Genomic DNA, 16270 nt, shown 5'->3' on the forward strand with positions numbered 1-16270 from the left:
GGATATTTGCTCCCGGTGACCAAAATGCTCTTTGAAAACAGTGGGCTTACTGTCCTTATTGGAGGAATGCAAGTCAAACCATAGCAGTGTGTGACAGATAGGTGTCTGGCTAAGGGGGTGGGGAGATCGGGATGCTTGCGCATTTGTGGTGGAATTGAAATGGTCTGGTAGCTTTAGAGAGGCTAATGTACCTCATCATATAGTAAAATATGTGTTCATACAGAAGCCTGTTCCCACGTTGTCTGTAGCGGGCTTATTCGTAACACGGCAAAACAGTTGAAGCGGGGTGGGGAGGTAGCTCAGTCCTGACAATCTGATTTTGGTCCTAGAGCCCAAAAGGTGGTAGGACAGAGCTGTTTCCCACAGGTTGTCCTCTGGCCTCCATACAGGCACCAAGATGCACGCCCATGTGCACACACATAAATACATAATCTGATACCATTCACTGGCGAAAGGCTGTTCAGTTACATGTGCTTATTTAATATCAAGACAGTAGAATATTATTCAACAATAAAAAAAATCAGTGAGGTGTAACTGTTGTGCTACCTGGAGTAATATGTAAATAAATAAACCTGGAAAACATTATTCTTGATAAAAGGTCCTGTTAGAAATGACTACATGCTACATTTTATTTATTTGAATTATCCAAACTAGATAACAAATCATACAGATTGAAAGTATTATTAGTGCTTGTTGGGGAAAGAATTGAAAGAGAAAACGGAGGAGAGAATAATTGCTAATGGGCACAGAATTCTTTTTGAAGTACAAGAAAAGCCTCACATATTTCTTGTGGTAGAAGAAGTCTGCTTTGAAGCAGGGTTCCACTGCATAGCTCAGGCTGCCCTTGAGCCCCTTTGGCCTCTTCAAGTGCCCCCTCATCTAGCCAAAAGCAATATTTTGAGCATAATATTGTATAATTAAACCCCCTCCGGTCTCCAAATATCTTGCCCATGACTTTCTCACATACTGTTATGATTGGAAAACTTGAGTTTGAAGTGTTTTCAGAATGGGTAATAGAAGCCATTCCCTCAGCTGTTACTATCCGGTTCTGGTCAGCTGTAGGGGAGAGAGGCGACTGTCTTATAGAAGGCACAGGTTGCTGGGAAACCAGTCACTGTTTAGGAAAGCGCAGCCAACTGATGATCTCACGGAATTTGAATCTAAAGACCTAGGAAAACCTCTGCAGGATCCGCGCAGCTCGCCACCCTGTTTATCAAGAGCCGGGTTAGTACTTCCTCCCCCGGGTACTGTTTTCTGTTGCTACTGCTTACAGTAACCAACACTGTTGATTCAACTCAATTGTTCAATGCTTGATATTTACTGATAATTGGACAGGAAATCACTTTCCTGATCCTCCCACCAGTCTCACCATACTGTTTGACTTCTTAAGCCTTGTAGGAGAGCACTGCCTTTGTAAAGAGAAATAAGACATGGTTAGCGGCGTCACCCATGTGGTCAGTGGTAAGACAGGCCCCAAGGCATTGGCAGGTAGACCAGGTAGTAAAGAAGCTGGTGTAGACTGTGCTGCAATTCTTTGAGTGTGTGCTGGGGTCTGTGCTTGGGAAACCAGAAGATGGTAGCAGAACTTCGTTCGGAATGTGAGGTTGGACAGCCAGAAACCACCAAGTTGTGCAGCAGAAGGGACAACAGGTGACGTAGGTTCAGTTATTAGTCTAGGAAGGGTGTTGGTTCAGTAGCAGGCCTGGCTTTGACTGGAGGACCTTCTTCTCGGGTTCCTTATTGTTTTCTGGGACCTGTGATGGCAAATCTATTGATGTTACCCTAACCTCACAGGCGTCAGATGATGTTTTTAAAGACTTGCTTTAATTTTAAGTGTCTGTCTGTCTGTCTGTACACGTGAGTAGTGCCCACAGAGACTGGAGGTATTGGATCTCTTGGAGCTGGAATTGGGGGGAGACACGGACAGTCAAACTCAGGTCCTTTGGAGGAGTGGTACTACTGTTAGCTGAGCTGTCTCTCAAAGGCTAAGGAAGAGCCAAGCAGATTGCTGTAAAAGGAGACAGATTTTTTTTCTTCCCTACATTGCTGTTCTCCATGTAATTTCTAGTACAAATTCCTCTGCACTTGAAAGTAAGAATGGATTGGGTAAAACACTGTCGCAAATGCCGTGTCTTCCCCCCTCAGCGTCCACACCTGGCTGGGCTGCTTCTGGGACCCATATTCCTTAAAGCTAGAGGGGGTTTCCATGTGGAGGTAGTGTAGAGAAAAGCTGGACTCAGCCAGGACCGTCTCGGCAAGCTGAGCCTGGCACATGCTCATGACTGTAGTTTTCGTTTGATGTGCATCGTCTCAGAGACGCTGATGGCACGAGCCTGAGAGATCACGTGGGTGTTCTAACAGGAAGTGGCCATCGCCCGTGATGGTTTAGAGCGGCCAGTGAGAACAGGAATGGCAAGCTGCTCACCAGAAGAGGGAGTTTCCTATGGGTGCATCAGAATTGGTGGGATAGGGTGTGGCAGCACCCCGTAATCCGTCCAGGCACTTGGGAAGGGGAGGCAAAGAGGACTGGGAGTTCCAGCCAGCCTGGGGTACATAAGACCCTATCAGTGAATTAATTAGAATTTGGGGCTGAGGGCTAGAGCTGACTCCATCTTGGTAAAGGTGTTTAGGAATGGACACAGAAGGAAGCCCCAGGACCATTTTTGAGAGCAGCAGGGCCAGCAGGTTGTAGTTGGCGGCAGCTGCCAGGAAGAGGGAGTTGGAGAAGAGGGAGTTGGAGAAGAGGGAGAAAGCCTTTTGAGTTGGAGCACAAGGAAGCGAGGGAGTCTGTTAGCAGATGTGTGGAGGTGGCAGGGGTCTTCCGGAGAGAGACTATGGGGTGTCTGGGCAGCTTGTTTAGGGTTCTGGCCAGTGTCCAAAGGAGATAAAAAGGTGGAAAGGAAAAAGGTAATTCTGTTTTGATTAGAATGCAGAAAAACTACCAGACTTAGTTAGCAGTGAGACTCTGTAAGCAGCTGCAGTGAGGGAGGCTCTTCTGGGGTATGTGAGCTGCGGCTGAGCGCTGGTGGCGCACACCCTTAATCCCAGCACTGGGGAGGCAGAGGCAGGTGGATCTCTGAGTTTGGGGCCAGCCTGGTCTACAGAGCGAGTGCCAGGACAGGTTCCAAAACAATACAGAGAAACCCTGTCTGGAGAAACTAAAAATCTGGCTGTGCCTTTTGTTTCAGTGCTTGGAAGGAAGAAGCAGGAGGGTATCTCTGATTTTGAGGCCAGCCACCAATGCCCGGCCGCAGCCAGATTTATTAATTTTCTGTGTATGAGTATTTTGTGCATGTGTGCGCAGTACCCACAGAGGCTAGCAGAGGGTATGGAGTTGCTAAAATACTCTGGGACTGGAGTTACAGTTGAGAGTTACCTCATAGGTGTTGGAACTGAACCCTGATCCTCAACTAGTGGTTTTTTCAAAACAGGGTTTCTCTGTAACTGCCCTAGTTGTCCTGGAACTTACTCTGTAGACTAGGACTCAAAGATCACCTGCCTCTGCCTCCCCAGTGCTGGGATTAAAGGCGTGTGCCACCATATCCAGCCTTGCTAGCTTTCCTGTATACAGTTGCCATTCACAGTGAACTGGGCTTTCCTACAATCATGATCAAGGTAATCTCTTACAGACAGTCTGATCTGGACAGCTCCTCACTCAGTGTCCCTCTCTCTTCACACCTCCCTCCAGGTTATGTCAAGTTGACAGTAGATGCTAGCACACCACACACTGCTCTCTGAACCTTCCTAAGACTGTGTTCTAGATTTTTGTTGTTGTTGTCTTTTTGATGGCAGATATTCTCAGTCTGCAAGCAGTTGAATCCATGGATGGGAAAGCCTCTGAGACAGGGTTTGGGTAGAATGAGGCCGTCCGTCATACAGTAATGAATTATAATCACACAGGAGGAACCTGTATGTCACTGCTGATGCGAATGACTCATAAAGGGCCTAACTGAAAGGTTTCCCTGGAAATAGAAAATTACCGTGTAGAAAGGGAACGAGCCATGCTTGGTGGTACACGCCTTTAGTCCCAGCACTTGGGAAGCAAAGGGATCCCTGAGTTTCAGCCAGCATGGTTTATGTATTGAGTTCTCAGGATAGCCAGAGAGAGCTGCATAGTGAGACAGAAACAACACACACACACACACACACACACACACACACACACACACACACACACACACACACACACACACACACACACTGGGGGCCAGTATCAGATACATCTTACACTAATGGTAGGTTTGGTGAGAAACGAGGTGTATCTAAAGCTTGGAGGGAGTACTATTCTAACTACTAAGTACCTTAGTAGTACTCAGTAGTTAGGAAGAACTAGCCAGGCTCCCATCCATGACTGTATTCCCAGTGCTGTGGAAGCTGAGGTAGGGCCTCTCTGAGTTTGGGTTTCAGTGATACACTGTCCGTAAAGAAACAAACTCAAAAGTAAAACATTGGTGACCTTACACTAGAGGAGATGTGGGGGAGTGATCAAAGCTCCTGTCACTAATGGAAGGTCCAAAATGATAATCGTGTGCCCGCTGAAATAATGCTGAATGTAAGTTAGACCCCACACACACAGTAGTAAAATGAGAAACCGTTTACAAGACAAAGGGCAGGTACTCTTAAAATGTCAGGGAGACTAAACAGGTGACAGGCAAATGTCCTGTATGATTCCTGATTAGATGCTGGGCCAGTTAATACACTGCTTGTAAAACGTAAATAGTGGCTATGTATAGAGGCAGCAGAGGAATAGACAGATGAAGTGTGTGTGGCAGTGCCCAGGCGTTTCGGGAACCTGTGGGTGGTAACAGTTCTTCATACTTTCTTCCACTCTCCCAGGCACTGAGCCTTTCAGGAAGCTGCTCCTGTGTTCTCTGATACACAGTAGACTACCAACGGTCCACTGGTATCTGTAGCCTTGAATCATCTCACCCAGGGTGCCCTGTTTAACCAGGTCATACCTGATCTGCATTGCTGGAGAGTGTTGCCTGCCCTTGTGTGACTTGTAAATACGAATTTCTTTATCCCCACGTTTATACTGGCATCTAGAGTGTGCCTTTTGCTGATCGACACAAGCTTGCTGCCATTTGTGTTTTGAAGAGAAAGTTTCTTTTCATCATAGCAGTTTGATAAACCTTTTGCTGGACGGGCAGAAGTTGATTCTGAGCAGCACGGAGTCCCTGCTTCACTTGGCTGTACGCTCATCCTGACGGCATTTAATAGCATGTTACTGCAGCCAGAGAGGGATCTTATTAGGTTTTAATTAAAAGCACAAGGTATTTCCCCCCATGGCATTTCTGTCTTTCTCCTTTTTTCCCCCTCTCTTTCCCTTGCATGTTCTCTCCCCCAGCTCACCATCCTGTACCATTTAAAATGTTTGGGACTCGGCTAATCCCTATGGATAGAAACCTAGTGGATCAGGATATCGATTGCCAAATATGGTATTGCTGCTAAAGATGCTGGCGGAATGTAGCTTGTGTTCTGAGCCTCTGGCCTCCCAATAAGCTGCCAAACAAACTAGGTCATCTTAACTTCTGAGTTGTTTTGTTTTGTTTTCGTTAATAAGATGCTGGAACTTTGATTTTGGAATATGATGTTGATGTTATTTTAGCTCAGACAAGAGAAGGGTATGGGAAAGGGGCAGGGAGGAGAGAGGCTTGGTCCCGCATGTTTTAGGTTGGTTTTGCAAGAGGGCAGGCACATAGATTGTCTTGGTGGATTCTAGCACACCAGTAAGTGAGACAAAGCATAGAATTCAGGTGTTCACCCCTGTGGTCTAAGGTTAAATGCTACAGGGGACTACTGACAAGACCCAGGTCTTCGGGTTGATGCAGGCTCAGGCTTCAAAAAGGATGCTTGCAAAGAAGGTTGGTAGAGTTTAGCGTTGGAGAGGACTCCTGCAGTCTGCTGCTGCTGCATGTCTGCCGAGCGTTGGTGCGAATGTGCAAGGCCTTCCAGAGGAACACAGTCGCCTCTCAGCAAAGACACTTCTTTAGTTCATATCTGGTATTTTGGGGTGTGTTGTGAGGGTCTCACTCTGTGGCCCAGGCGGTCCATGAACTCGAGCTAATAACCCTCTAGCCTCAGCTTCCTCCCAGGTGCTAAGACGACCCATGTGACCAATGCCAATGCATGTGACCAGTGCCAATGGGTTCGGCAGGATGAAGTGGGTCTCAGTTGTAAGTTGGTGGAATGGAAGCCAGTGCTGTTTCAGATTTGCTTCCTTCTGTCTGCCTGGCAATACAATACAGAGGTTTTACTAATTAAGGACCCCAAAGGTAACTTTGGTTTGTGTTTTGTATCATAATACTGATACTTCCCTTTTTCACTTTCATTGCTGTCTTCTCTACCCCTCTCCGTGTTTTCTAGCCTTAATGGTTTTCTTCCCCCAAAATAAGTCAGGAATAAGTTCTTTACACTCCGGGGTATCTCTAGGCCAGGACTGTTGTTTGCCCAAAGCTGCCCCGTCTTCGTTAATATCATCCACTGGTTCTTCCTGATGCCTTTGGAACTGACCCTGTGAGGTTCAGAGTCGTTCTCTGTGGTCTACAGAGATTCTAAGTTCTCGTAGAAACAGCCCTAACTTTTCTTACAGTGAAGGGAGGTGGGGGGTGGTGCAGGGGATGGGGTACTTACAGTACCATTATACGAGGGTCTCAAAAGATAAGCTTTAACAGAAAAGAAGGGATGTGAGAGACCATCAGGCCTCATAAATGAAGAGTCTGTGTTCTCAGTATACCCCACTGAAGGAAAGGTGGGCTCGGAATCTGGGTTGCCTTTTTGACACTTGGTAATGTCTAGGATTCCTGACATTGGATGGTTTTCATTAGGCTCTTAGTTTTGCTTGATAATAGAGACATTCCTGAGTGAGAAAGCCCTGAAATCTACTTGATATAAATCTTGTAGTTTAGAATGTCTGGGGTATGTTTTATTGAAACATGATTTTTCTTGTTGTTGTTTTTTCAAGACAGGGTCTCTCTGTGTATACCTGGCTGGCCTGGAACTTACTCTGTAGACCAGGCTGGCCTTTAAAGGTGTATTCCACCATGCTCAGGCCAAAACATGGTTGGTTGGTTGTTTGGTTGGTTGGTTTTTAAAGGCCCAACTGCAGTGATAGGGATGAGAGACTAAAGTTACTTTCGTCTCAGGCCTGTGGAGTCTTTTGTTTTCCTCATACCTTGTAAATCAGCCGTAAAAGAAGTCAGGATTTCACCACTTCAAGCATAGCAAATTCATGCATTAACTAGAACTAAATGATAGTAGTTACATTCTAGTATCGCAGCTGTTTAATTCCAATGTTCTGAGTATGCAGGAACTTGTTTTACCTTTGTAAAACTGAGTTGGAGACAGAGTTCTTTCCCTCTATTTATAGGTAACGACACTAAAAGTACTGGAGAATCTCACTGTTTATAATGTCATCCAGAGTGCAGCCTGCTCAGGATTTCAGGTGTCAAACTCCAGCATGCCTAGCACGTCACTCTCTGGGTCGAAGTCATATTTTCCAATCTCAGTGGCAGCTGCTAGTCAAAGTTTTTAAACTGTGTGTTATGAATTTTTTGGTCTGCATTTTAAAAGGCAGATTAGACAATGTTCATGAAGAACAGGGAATGTTTGCCCATCCATGTAACTGAAGATTCATTTTGGTGGCTCTAGCTAGTTTGCCCGGCTTTCTGGTCACATCATAGTGTGTGTTTTGCGTGTTCTTTGTAAAATACTGAGAATAAGAACCCTTGCTGACCTTGTTCCCTGTTAGGCCAGAGTTTACGTGTGTGTTTATTTTGTCACCATTCTGGTTTACATCTCCCGTTTGTTCTTTTTCCCAAAGGGCATCCGCTTCGACCCTGAAATCCCGCAAACACTACGACTAGAGTTTGCTAAGGCGAACACGAAGATGGCCAAGAACAAACTCGTAGGGACTCCAAACCCCAGTACTCCTTTGCCCAACACTGTACCTCAGTTCATTGCCAGAGAGCCATGTAAGTTGATCGACTTTTCATTGGGGAAACAACAACGGTAACAGCAATGAATTGTTACGGGCTGCGTGTGGGGTAACTCTGTGGGGTGCCATGCTAGCTGGTTCCTATGTGCCATTTTGGTGATGCAATAGCCCATTCTTCCTACCTAAATCCTGAGGATGGCACTCTTGTTGATGAATGGCCATCCTAAAAAAAATGGTTCAGCTTAAACAGGACCACACCTTCCAGATAGGTCTCTGTTTTCTGGGTTTCCTTGACACACCATCGGCCATTGTGTGTGTGCCCTTACTGCCTTCCCTTCCCCGATCCTTGGAAGGAGCTTCTGGTTCTCTGCTGAAGGACGTCACTTCTTTGGCTTTGGAACAATATTAAACATAGAAGATGGAGATGTTGGGGAGCCAGCTGTCCCATTTTTGAGACCTGCAGGAGGACAGACACCCAGAGAATTGGTAGATGGGAGCAGTCAGAGTTTAGCATTCTAAGATCAGTAAAGACTTAGAGAAGTTTAGGTTTCCTGTTTTGAATTATTTATGTGAGGCCACTGGCTAATTGTTGAACGAGATTTTTACCCCACGTGGATGAGCTTATGCCCTTAACTGTGCAGACTGTGGCTTCTGCCTTTGAGCGGATGACTTTGAAAGGCTGACTTCATCTTCTTTCTCATGCTCCATCAGTGGCGGAAGTGAGGCATGAGATGGGCTTTAATTTTTCCTCTCATTACAGAGCCGTGTGCGATTGACTATGGCAGGGCACTCTCAGAAGTCCAGAATATTCCAGTTATCTGGAATATTCTGTCTCGTGGTTTTTGATCTTCTCCCCACAGCACAGAGTTCTGACCCCCTGCCTGCTTCTCCAGCACTGCCCTAAAAGGCATGTGGGCTCCCTGCTCGCCCTGTGTCATGTGCACATCAAGGTCAATTAGATCCTCCTGGAAGCTAATTATGTGGGGCCCAGTGAGCTTAAGGAAACTGGTGCCGACCATGGAAACCATAGGTAATGGTTTCATCCCCTACCACTGCCAAACACAAAGCTTTTTATGGAGTCAGAGAAGAAAGTCAAAACGGGGGTAGATTATTTTACTTTTTCATGTCCTAGGTAACTTGAATATTGAGGAAGGAAATCTAAATAGAATTGTGTCTTCAGAGAACAGTTGCGTTCCAGGAGGCTGTAAAGACATCCCTCACATAATTCATCTTGACTCTTTTAGACCAGTTCTTTGTGGTAACATATACTTAATTTAGTAAAATAAGTGGGTGAGTAAGTTGAACTTTGAATCTTGCTGCCTGAATTCTGAAAACATTTACATTCATCTTTGTGTCTTGAAGTTCCCTCGGTAGGGCATTGACAAAGAATACTTATAGAATGCCTTGTGTCTTGTGAACAAAAGAAACATGCTATCTTGGGTCGCAGCATCACTAAAGTGTCACCCTGGTGACAAACCAGCCAGGCTTCAGCCTTTCATCTTGAAGCTGACTGCTTTTATTAGAACTCAAACCTATGGACCAGGTGGCTAGGGACCAGACAGACAGACAGCCTGCTTACCAAGGCCTGCAGGAAGTTGCAGAGGGGAGCACACAAGCCGTCCCAGGGGTCCAGAAGTTACAGGCGCATGTCCAAAGAGCTTGACTGTGGAGCCACACTGCTCATTTCCTTTCCATTCAAACAGAACAGAACTTTGAAGCGGGCAGATAATCTCCATGGCACAATCAAAATTACTAGGGCTGCTCCTTGCACAACAAACTTGAAGCCGGGTGTGGTACCTCAACACCTGTATTGCCCAGCACGGGGTCGATGGTGTGGTGGGGTGGTGGTGAGATGAGGCAGGAGAATGACCACAAGTTTGAGGCCAGCCTAAGCTACATAGTGAGTTTCAGGTGCTCCCCCAATAGCCCTGCCGCCCCCCCCCAATCAACCCAAAAGCTGTTGTTTTGAAAATCAGATAATAGTGTTTTCTTGAGAAAATTAAAGTTCGCATGCTTTCTCTTTATATAGCTCCTCTTTTATGGCAGGGGCACTGGCGAACTGCCTGCCACTCTAACTCAGCTGACCTTGTCATCCACTAGCCTTCCCTCTGGGAACTGTGATTTTCCATGTCCTGTCCAGGGTTGCCGTTCTCTGAGAACCACACCACAGTGCCTGGGTGAGGTGGACTGGTGGGTCCAGTTCTGTCTGTTGTACAGTGTTGATCTGTTTAACTTCCTGTCAGTTGGAGGTGGCGGGCGACTTAGAGCTTTGGGGTTGGAAAAGCCCAGAGGGCTTGTGTCCTTGGCTGTGAGGGACTGGCAACAATGCTGCTGTTTGTCAGTGCTGTCACATGGTTAGCCTGGAAGGTGTCCCTTGTCATCTCTGCAGGAAGCGTGTTCTCTGATTTGATTATACAATAACATTTACTTGCACTCAACTCTCAATGGATACCTGTTGGACTGAGATGAGGGCCCAGCGCACTGCATCCTGGGAAAGAAGGAAGCTATGGTTACTGCCTCACAGACCTGTCAATCCACGAAGTTGATGGCAGTCACGGTTGTTAGATAATCTTGGCCCCATTGTGAAGGACATGAGAGAGATGCCACAGCCTAATCTAAATGACACCTGACTCCTGTGTGTGACAGCCACGAATGGTTCATTTGTGCTGGAGCAACAGAGTGAGGATCCAGGTTTTTAGAGTGTGAGGGAGAGGGTGGCCTTGGCTGTAGACCCCAAGGTATCTGACATTTCTGGTTCTGGCAGCAATGATCAAGTTTAGCTTTTAATCTTTCTGTGCTCCTGTTCTCTCAACTATAAGATGAAAGTTATGTTTTAGTCGTGTGACGTTTCTAAGAGCTAACAAGGCCATATCACGAGATCACGCATGCCAGGATTAGGAAGACATAAATGTGTGGGGTAGGAGATAAATGCACGAGGTAACCCAGCTTTATTTTTACAGAGCATTTGGGTTGCTGTTCTTTCCCCTTAGGATGATGGGTGTCAGTGTTGTGTGGCTACAGCCAATTGTCCTTCCTTGTGGGTTTAGGAGAAAGAGTGAATGGTACAATTCCAGGAAAGTAGTATGTCTTCCTAACTAATGTTGGGGGGGTGATGAGGGCAGTGTATTATGCAGGGTCTCACTGTGTAGGTCTGGGTAGCCTGGAGCTCCAGGGTAGATTAAGTCGGCTTTGAACTCAAAGGTATTCTCCTGCTTGTCTGCTGTCACCGCTGCTGATAGGTGTGTGCCTCTGCACTCAGATTAACTAGGTTTTCACCAATAGGATCAGTAGTTTGAGCCAGGCGGTGGTGGCCTGTAATGTGTGTTCTTCCTGCTCGCTGCCTGAGTCCCTCTACCTCTTTTAGTCCCTAAATAACACACAAGACACTATATTAGTTATGAAGCTGTTGGCCGTTTGATTGGTTTCTTATCGGCTAGCTCTGACTTAAATAACCCATAACTGCTAATCTGAGTATTTCCATGTGGTTCTCTCTTACCAGAGGAAGAGTCCACATGTGACTGCCTATGCCTCTCTTTCCCAGAATCCTTCTCGACTCCTAGTCCCACCTATCTTGCTTCCCTATTGGGCAACAGTGCTTTATTCAACAACCAATAAGATAAGCACATTCACAGGACTTCCCCATCAGTGGCCGACGCCTTTACTCCCAGCACCCAGAAGGCAGAGGCAGGCAGATCTACAGAGTGAGTGCCAGAATAGGCTCCAAAGCTACACAGAGAAACCCTGTCTCAAGAAAAAAGAAAACAAAAAAAATCTTTAATTTGAGCACACCTTTATTCCCAGCACTCTAGAGGTAAGCAGGCATGTGTGAATTCCAGACCAGCCTGGTTTACAAAAGAGAGTTCCAGAACAGCTAGAACTGTTACACGGAGAAACCCTGACCTGAAAGACAAAAACAAAACAAATTAGTTTGAAGTTAGTATTCCTCGTAGCCCTATAATGCAGTGGTTTTCTGGGGTTGAGTGCCCTTGAACCTGAAATGGTTCCTCAGGCTCCTGAGTATCTGGGTATAGTCCTGTCTCACCAGGTCCGGCCATGGATAATCACATTGATACGTGTGCATAAAAATATGTATGTAATGTGCCTTTTGCTCCTCACAGTTAGGACTCCTGTAGTTGTCTACACTCATACACTCAACATTGAACAGAGAGAAGAGTGCCTGGAGTGTTTCAACATGCCATGGATTTGTTTTTATGTTTTAAAATCCAACCATAATTGATTACTGCCAGCAAATGTGGAAGGAGCTACACAGTAAGGGTCTGTAAAAATATACAATCTTAAAATGCATGTCCATGTATGTGCCACATGTGTGCATGTGCCTGTGGAAGCCAGGGAGGGTATCAGTTAAGGTGGCTTGTGAGCCACTTGTGAGTGCTGGGAACCGAACTCAGGTTTGGGAGAGCACCAAGCACTCTTATAACTGCTGGGCCATTTTTCTAGCAACCTCCTTCCCAGGATCTAGTCTTTTGGGAATACACTGAGGTGCACATACGTAAGAAGTATAACTTTGGTTGTGTTTATCATCATGCACATGGTATTTAATGAATAAATGCTTTTAGAGTTTAAAACTGCAGTGTACCTTGGATTGCCCCGATAGTGTACCTCAAGGCAGAGGCAGCCAGCACCTATTAGGAACTTTACTCAGACTAAACACATCTCCTTGTCCATTCCTTTTTTAAATTTAAAGGCAGTTTGACCTTAACCCCAGTAAATGCCTGAAGATGACCTTGACCTTCTGGCCTTCCAGCTCTACTCCCAAGTGCTAAGATAACTGGTAATTCGCCGTGGCCAAGTTTCTTACAGTGCTGGGCATTGGATCCCTGGCCCTCAATCCCGTTTTGAGCAGATTGTCAGTGGACTCCAGAACTCTGCAGTAAGCCAGCTTCCTGAGTTTCAGCCCAATTGGGGGGGGGGGGTTTGCTTCTGTGGGATCTAAACTAGGAGGATTTGTCTCTGAATTGTATGCACAGATCTTCATATATGTGTGCATGTTGAGGCCAGGTGTTAACCTCAGGTGATCTGCCTTTACTTACACACACACACACACACACACACACACACACACACACACACACACACACACAGTCTTTCAATGGGACATACAGCTTTTCAACCCTTCTGACTCTACTTCCATGCATTACATCATGGTATGGTACACCAAGCCTGGCTTTCTGTGTAGACAATAGAAATTGAACTCGGGTCCTTTTGCCCAGGCCTAAGCACTTACTGACCAAGCTCTCTCCCAAGCTCCCTTACCTCTGAATTTGTAGACACACCTTGGGTGATTCTAATGTACAGTTGTATTTGGGAGTTGTCACTTAGCCAAGGAATTAAACAACCTTTATTTACCCTGTTCCTTATAAACTCCCCTTGCAGCCTCCAAGTCATGTATGTAATTTCTACATAGCTGGCAGGGCATAACTAACCCCTAGAAGAATCAGAACCCTTGTTTATTTCCCTGCCACACCCCTGGAGTTTCCCACTTAATACTGTGTAAGTTTTACATCTGAAGAGATTCTGTGAAAGCTTGGAACTGTGAAGTCCTGTGTGTGTGGGTGGGTGTGGGTGGGGCTGAGAGGGGTATTCTCCTCGTCTGAAGCTCCAAATGACCATAAAACAGCTCTGTGCTCCTGGCTTCCCGAGCAGCAACAGAGCATATGTCACTGCAAACTTGGAAGACATCTGTCTGTCCCATGCTTGGTCTGAGTTGCTGGGAACCCTACTCCCACTCTCCATAAGAAGCACCTTTTGGGAGGTAGGGACAGGACAGAAGACAGGAAGCAAAGAAAAGATTCTAACTTGCAGGTTTGTGAATGTGGACAGTCTGTGCATAGCATGTGGGTGCGTTGGTGGGGAGGTAGACGGGTGTGCCTGTGTGCACAGCTTTGTACGGGCGAATGTGGAGGACAGAAGCCAGCCTTGGTGCATCTTTCTTTCTCTGTCACTGCCACCTTAGTTTTGAAAGCCAGGCTCTCTCATTGAACCTGGAGCTCAGGCACCTTCCTGACTCCCCCCCACCTCACCCCGCCACCACCCACACCCCCGCACTGGGAGCCCGCAGCCACTCTCTGTTTTATGTGGGTCCTGGGAATCTGAATTCAGTGTTTATATAGCGAGTACCTTAGCAACTGAGCCATCTTCCCAGCTACGTGCTCTTGGGATTAAAAAAAAATTATTATTATGCAGGCAAAGAAATGTCGTCATCTTTGTTCTGGTTAGTTTCGATGTGTACTTTTTCCATTGCTGTGATCAAGTTCATGACAAACTTATTTACAGTTTGAAGGTGCAGTCCATCATGACAGGGAACTGTGGTGGTAAGGACGTGAGCGGAAATACTGTAGCTGCACTCACTGTAGCAGTGAGCGGTAACATTGTATCCTCAGTCATAAGCAGTGAGCAGTAACATTGTATCTGCACTCAGAAGCAGTGAGCGGTAACACTGTATCCTGTCATAAGCAGTGAGCAGTAACATTGTATCTGCAGTCCCAAGCAGAGAGAGAAGTTCCAGAGCTGCTGTCTTCCTTTCATTCAGCCCCAGTCCCCGCCCTCAGAAAGGTGCTGTTCACATCCAGGTGCTTCCATCCTTGGTCAAGCCTGACTGGCAGTGCCCTCACAGGCACGTCTAGTGGTTCGTCTTCTAAGTGACTGTGAATCGTGGGTGTCCACCAAACCCGGTCTTAGAGTTGCAGAGGGAGCCAGAGTTTTGTGTGCGCTAGGCAAGTCCTCAGCCTGCTGTGTAACATCCCCAGCCCTGAGTCTCTTTCCCTGAGCCTTCTTCTCTCCTTAGACTTAAATATAAAAAGCTCTCCATTTTCTTTCCCTGTGCCTTCTCTCCTTAGACTTAAATATAAAAAGTTCTCCATTTTCTTTGGGACTGGGGATGATTAGTGCCGCAAACCCTGACTATCTGTGTTCATCCCTGGGACCCAAATGCTGACCTCTGATCTCCACACAGATGCCTTGGCATGCGCATGCCCACACTTAGGTTCGCACATATGTGTGTACACACGCAGAGCGAGTAAACATTTCTAAATGTATTATTTCACTTTATAAAATTTTCATGTTTTATCCAGTTTTTCCATTTTATAAAATGAAAGGTTAAAATGTTAAAGTTACAAATCTTGTTGGGCTGGCCAGACTGGTAAAGGTCCTGGGTACCATGTACCATACACAAAGACCTTCCCCTCCCCCACAGTAGGAGGAGGTAACCAACTCCTAATAGTTGTCCTCTGGTAAAGGTCCTGGGTACCATACACAAAGACCTTCCCCCTCCCCCCACAGTAGTAGGACTCCTAATGTTGTCCTCTGGCCTCCACATGTGTGCAGTAACACACAAAGGAAAATAATAATAATCAAATCTTCAAAAGATCAGAAATCTTCCCACCATCCAGAAGTACCCTATTCCCATTCTGTGGACCCTTCTGAGTCACGTTTGTTTAAGATAACAAATCCTGGTGTGTTGCTGGGGTTTTATACTCCTGCCGTTAGCGTCTGTCCCTGTCTCAGAGCAGTGCCTTTAAAGGCTTGGGATAAGAAAGGGGTGGATCCCTGCCGAAGGAACTTTTCTGTGCTGACTGACTGGCAGAGTGGAGACTGTAGACACTCATCCTACTCCTAAGCTTTTGGAGCTTGGGACATTGCCCAAGCTGCTCGGCTCCCCAAGCTGCCTTGAGAAGTCAGGCCCAGGAACAGAGCAGTATGTGAATGATTTTGTGTAGAGGAGAAAAGTATTAATAAGAAACCGTGGCCCCTTTAATGTCTCCTATAATGCCCCCAGGGCCACCCACTCCACTCTTGAGGGAGGATGATAGGACATGTGTCTATGTTTGTCCCTTTGTGTTACCCCCTTTCCTCCTGGTTTTGATGGGTGAGGATGCTCCTGTAAGCTGGGCGTGGTGGCTCGGGTGTAGCTCCCACACACTAGAGGCTGAGGCAGGAAAATGACCTGACTCGGAGGCCAGGCTGGGCTGTATTATGTGAGACCCTGACCAAAACAAACAGCAAAGAGGGCTGGAAGGAAACTGTAGCGGGGGAGGGTCTCCAGGGGGTCAGAGGCAACAGGAAATGTTGATAGCGTTCCAGGCCAGCCTGGGGCACGTGAGACCCTTTCCCAGTGCCCACTCTACCCCCACACAGTCAGATCAAGGACGGAGGCCAGGAGGGCAGTGCTCCTGGTGTAAAGAGGGCGGGCCTAGGGAGAGAGACTGTCCTTGCTGGGAGCAGTTTGAAATTGGTGATACAAGAAAATGACAGTGATCAACATCCAGGTGACCTCCACTAGGAGCTGTATTCCCAAGAGGCCACAGATTTGATACT

General features: G+C 46.5%; 1 protein-coding gene across 6 annotated transcripts in view; it reads left to right on the top strand.

Moving 5' to 3' along the window:
- Rbpms (RNA binding protein, mRNA processing factor) overlaps positions 1 to 16270 on the top strand; it is a 143392-nt gene that overhangs the window by 82912 nt on the left and 44210 nt on the right. For all 6 annotated transcript variants that reach the window (XR_002382109.2, XR_001196247.3, XM_040731860.1 and 3 more), the window contains exon 5: positions 7823 to 7973. Coding sequence is in view for 4 of the 6 variants with exons in the window: in XM_040731860.1 (XP_040587794.1) it covers positions 7823 to 7973 (151 nt within the window). In the remaining 2 variants the exon portion in view is untranslated. The remainder of the gene's footprint in view (positions 1 to 7822; positions 7974 to 16270) is intronic.

The sequence above is a fragment of the Mesocricetus auratus genome, unplaced genomic scaffold, assembly GCF_017639785.1.
Source record: "Mesocricetus auratus isolate SY011 unplaced genomic scaffold, BCM_Maur_2.0 Super-Scaffold_100026, whole genome shotgun sequence".
Lineage (NCBI taxonomy): Eukaryota > Metazoa > Chordata > Mammalia > Rodentia > Cricetidae > Mesocricetus > Mesocricetus auratus.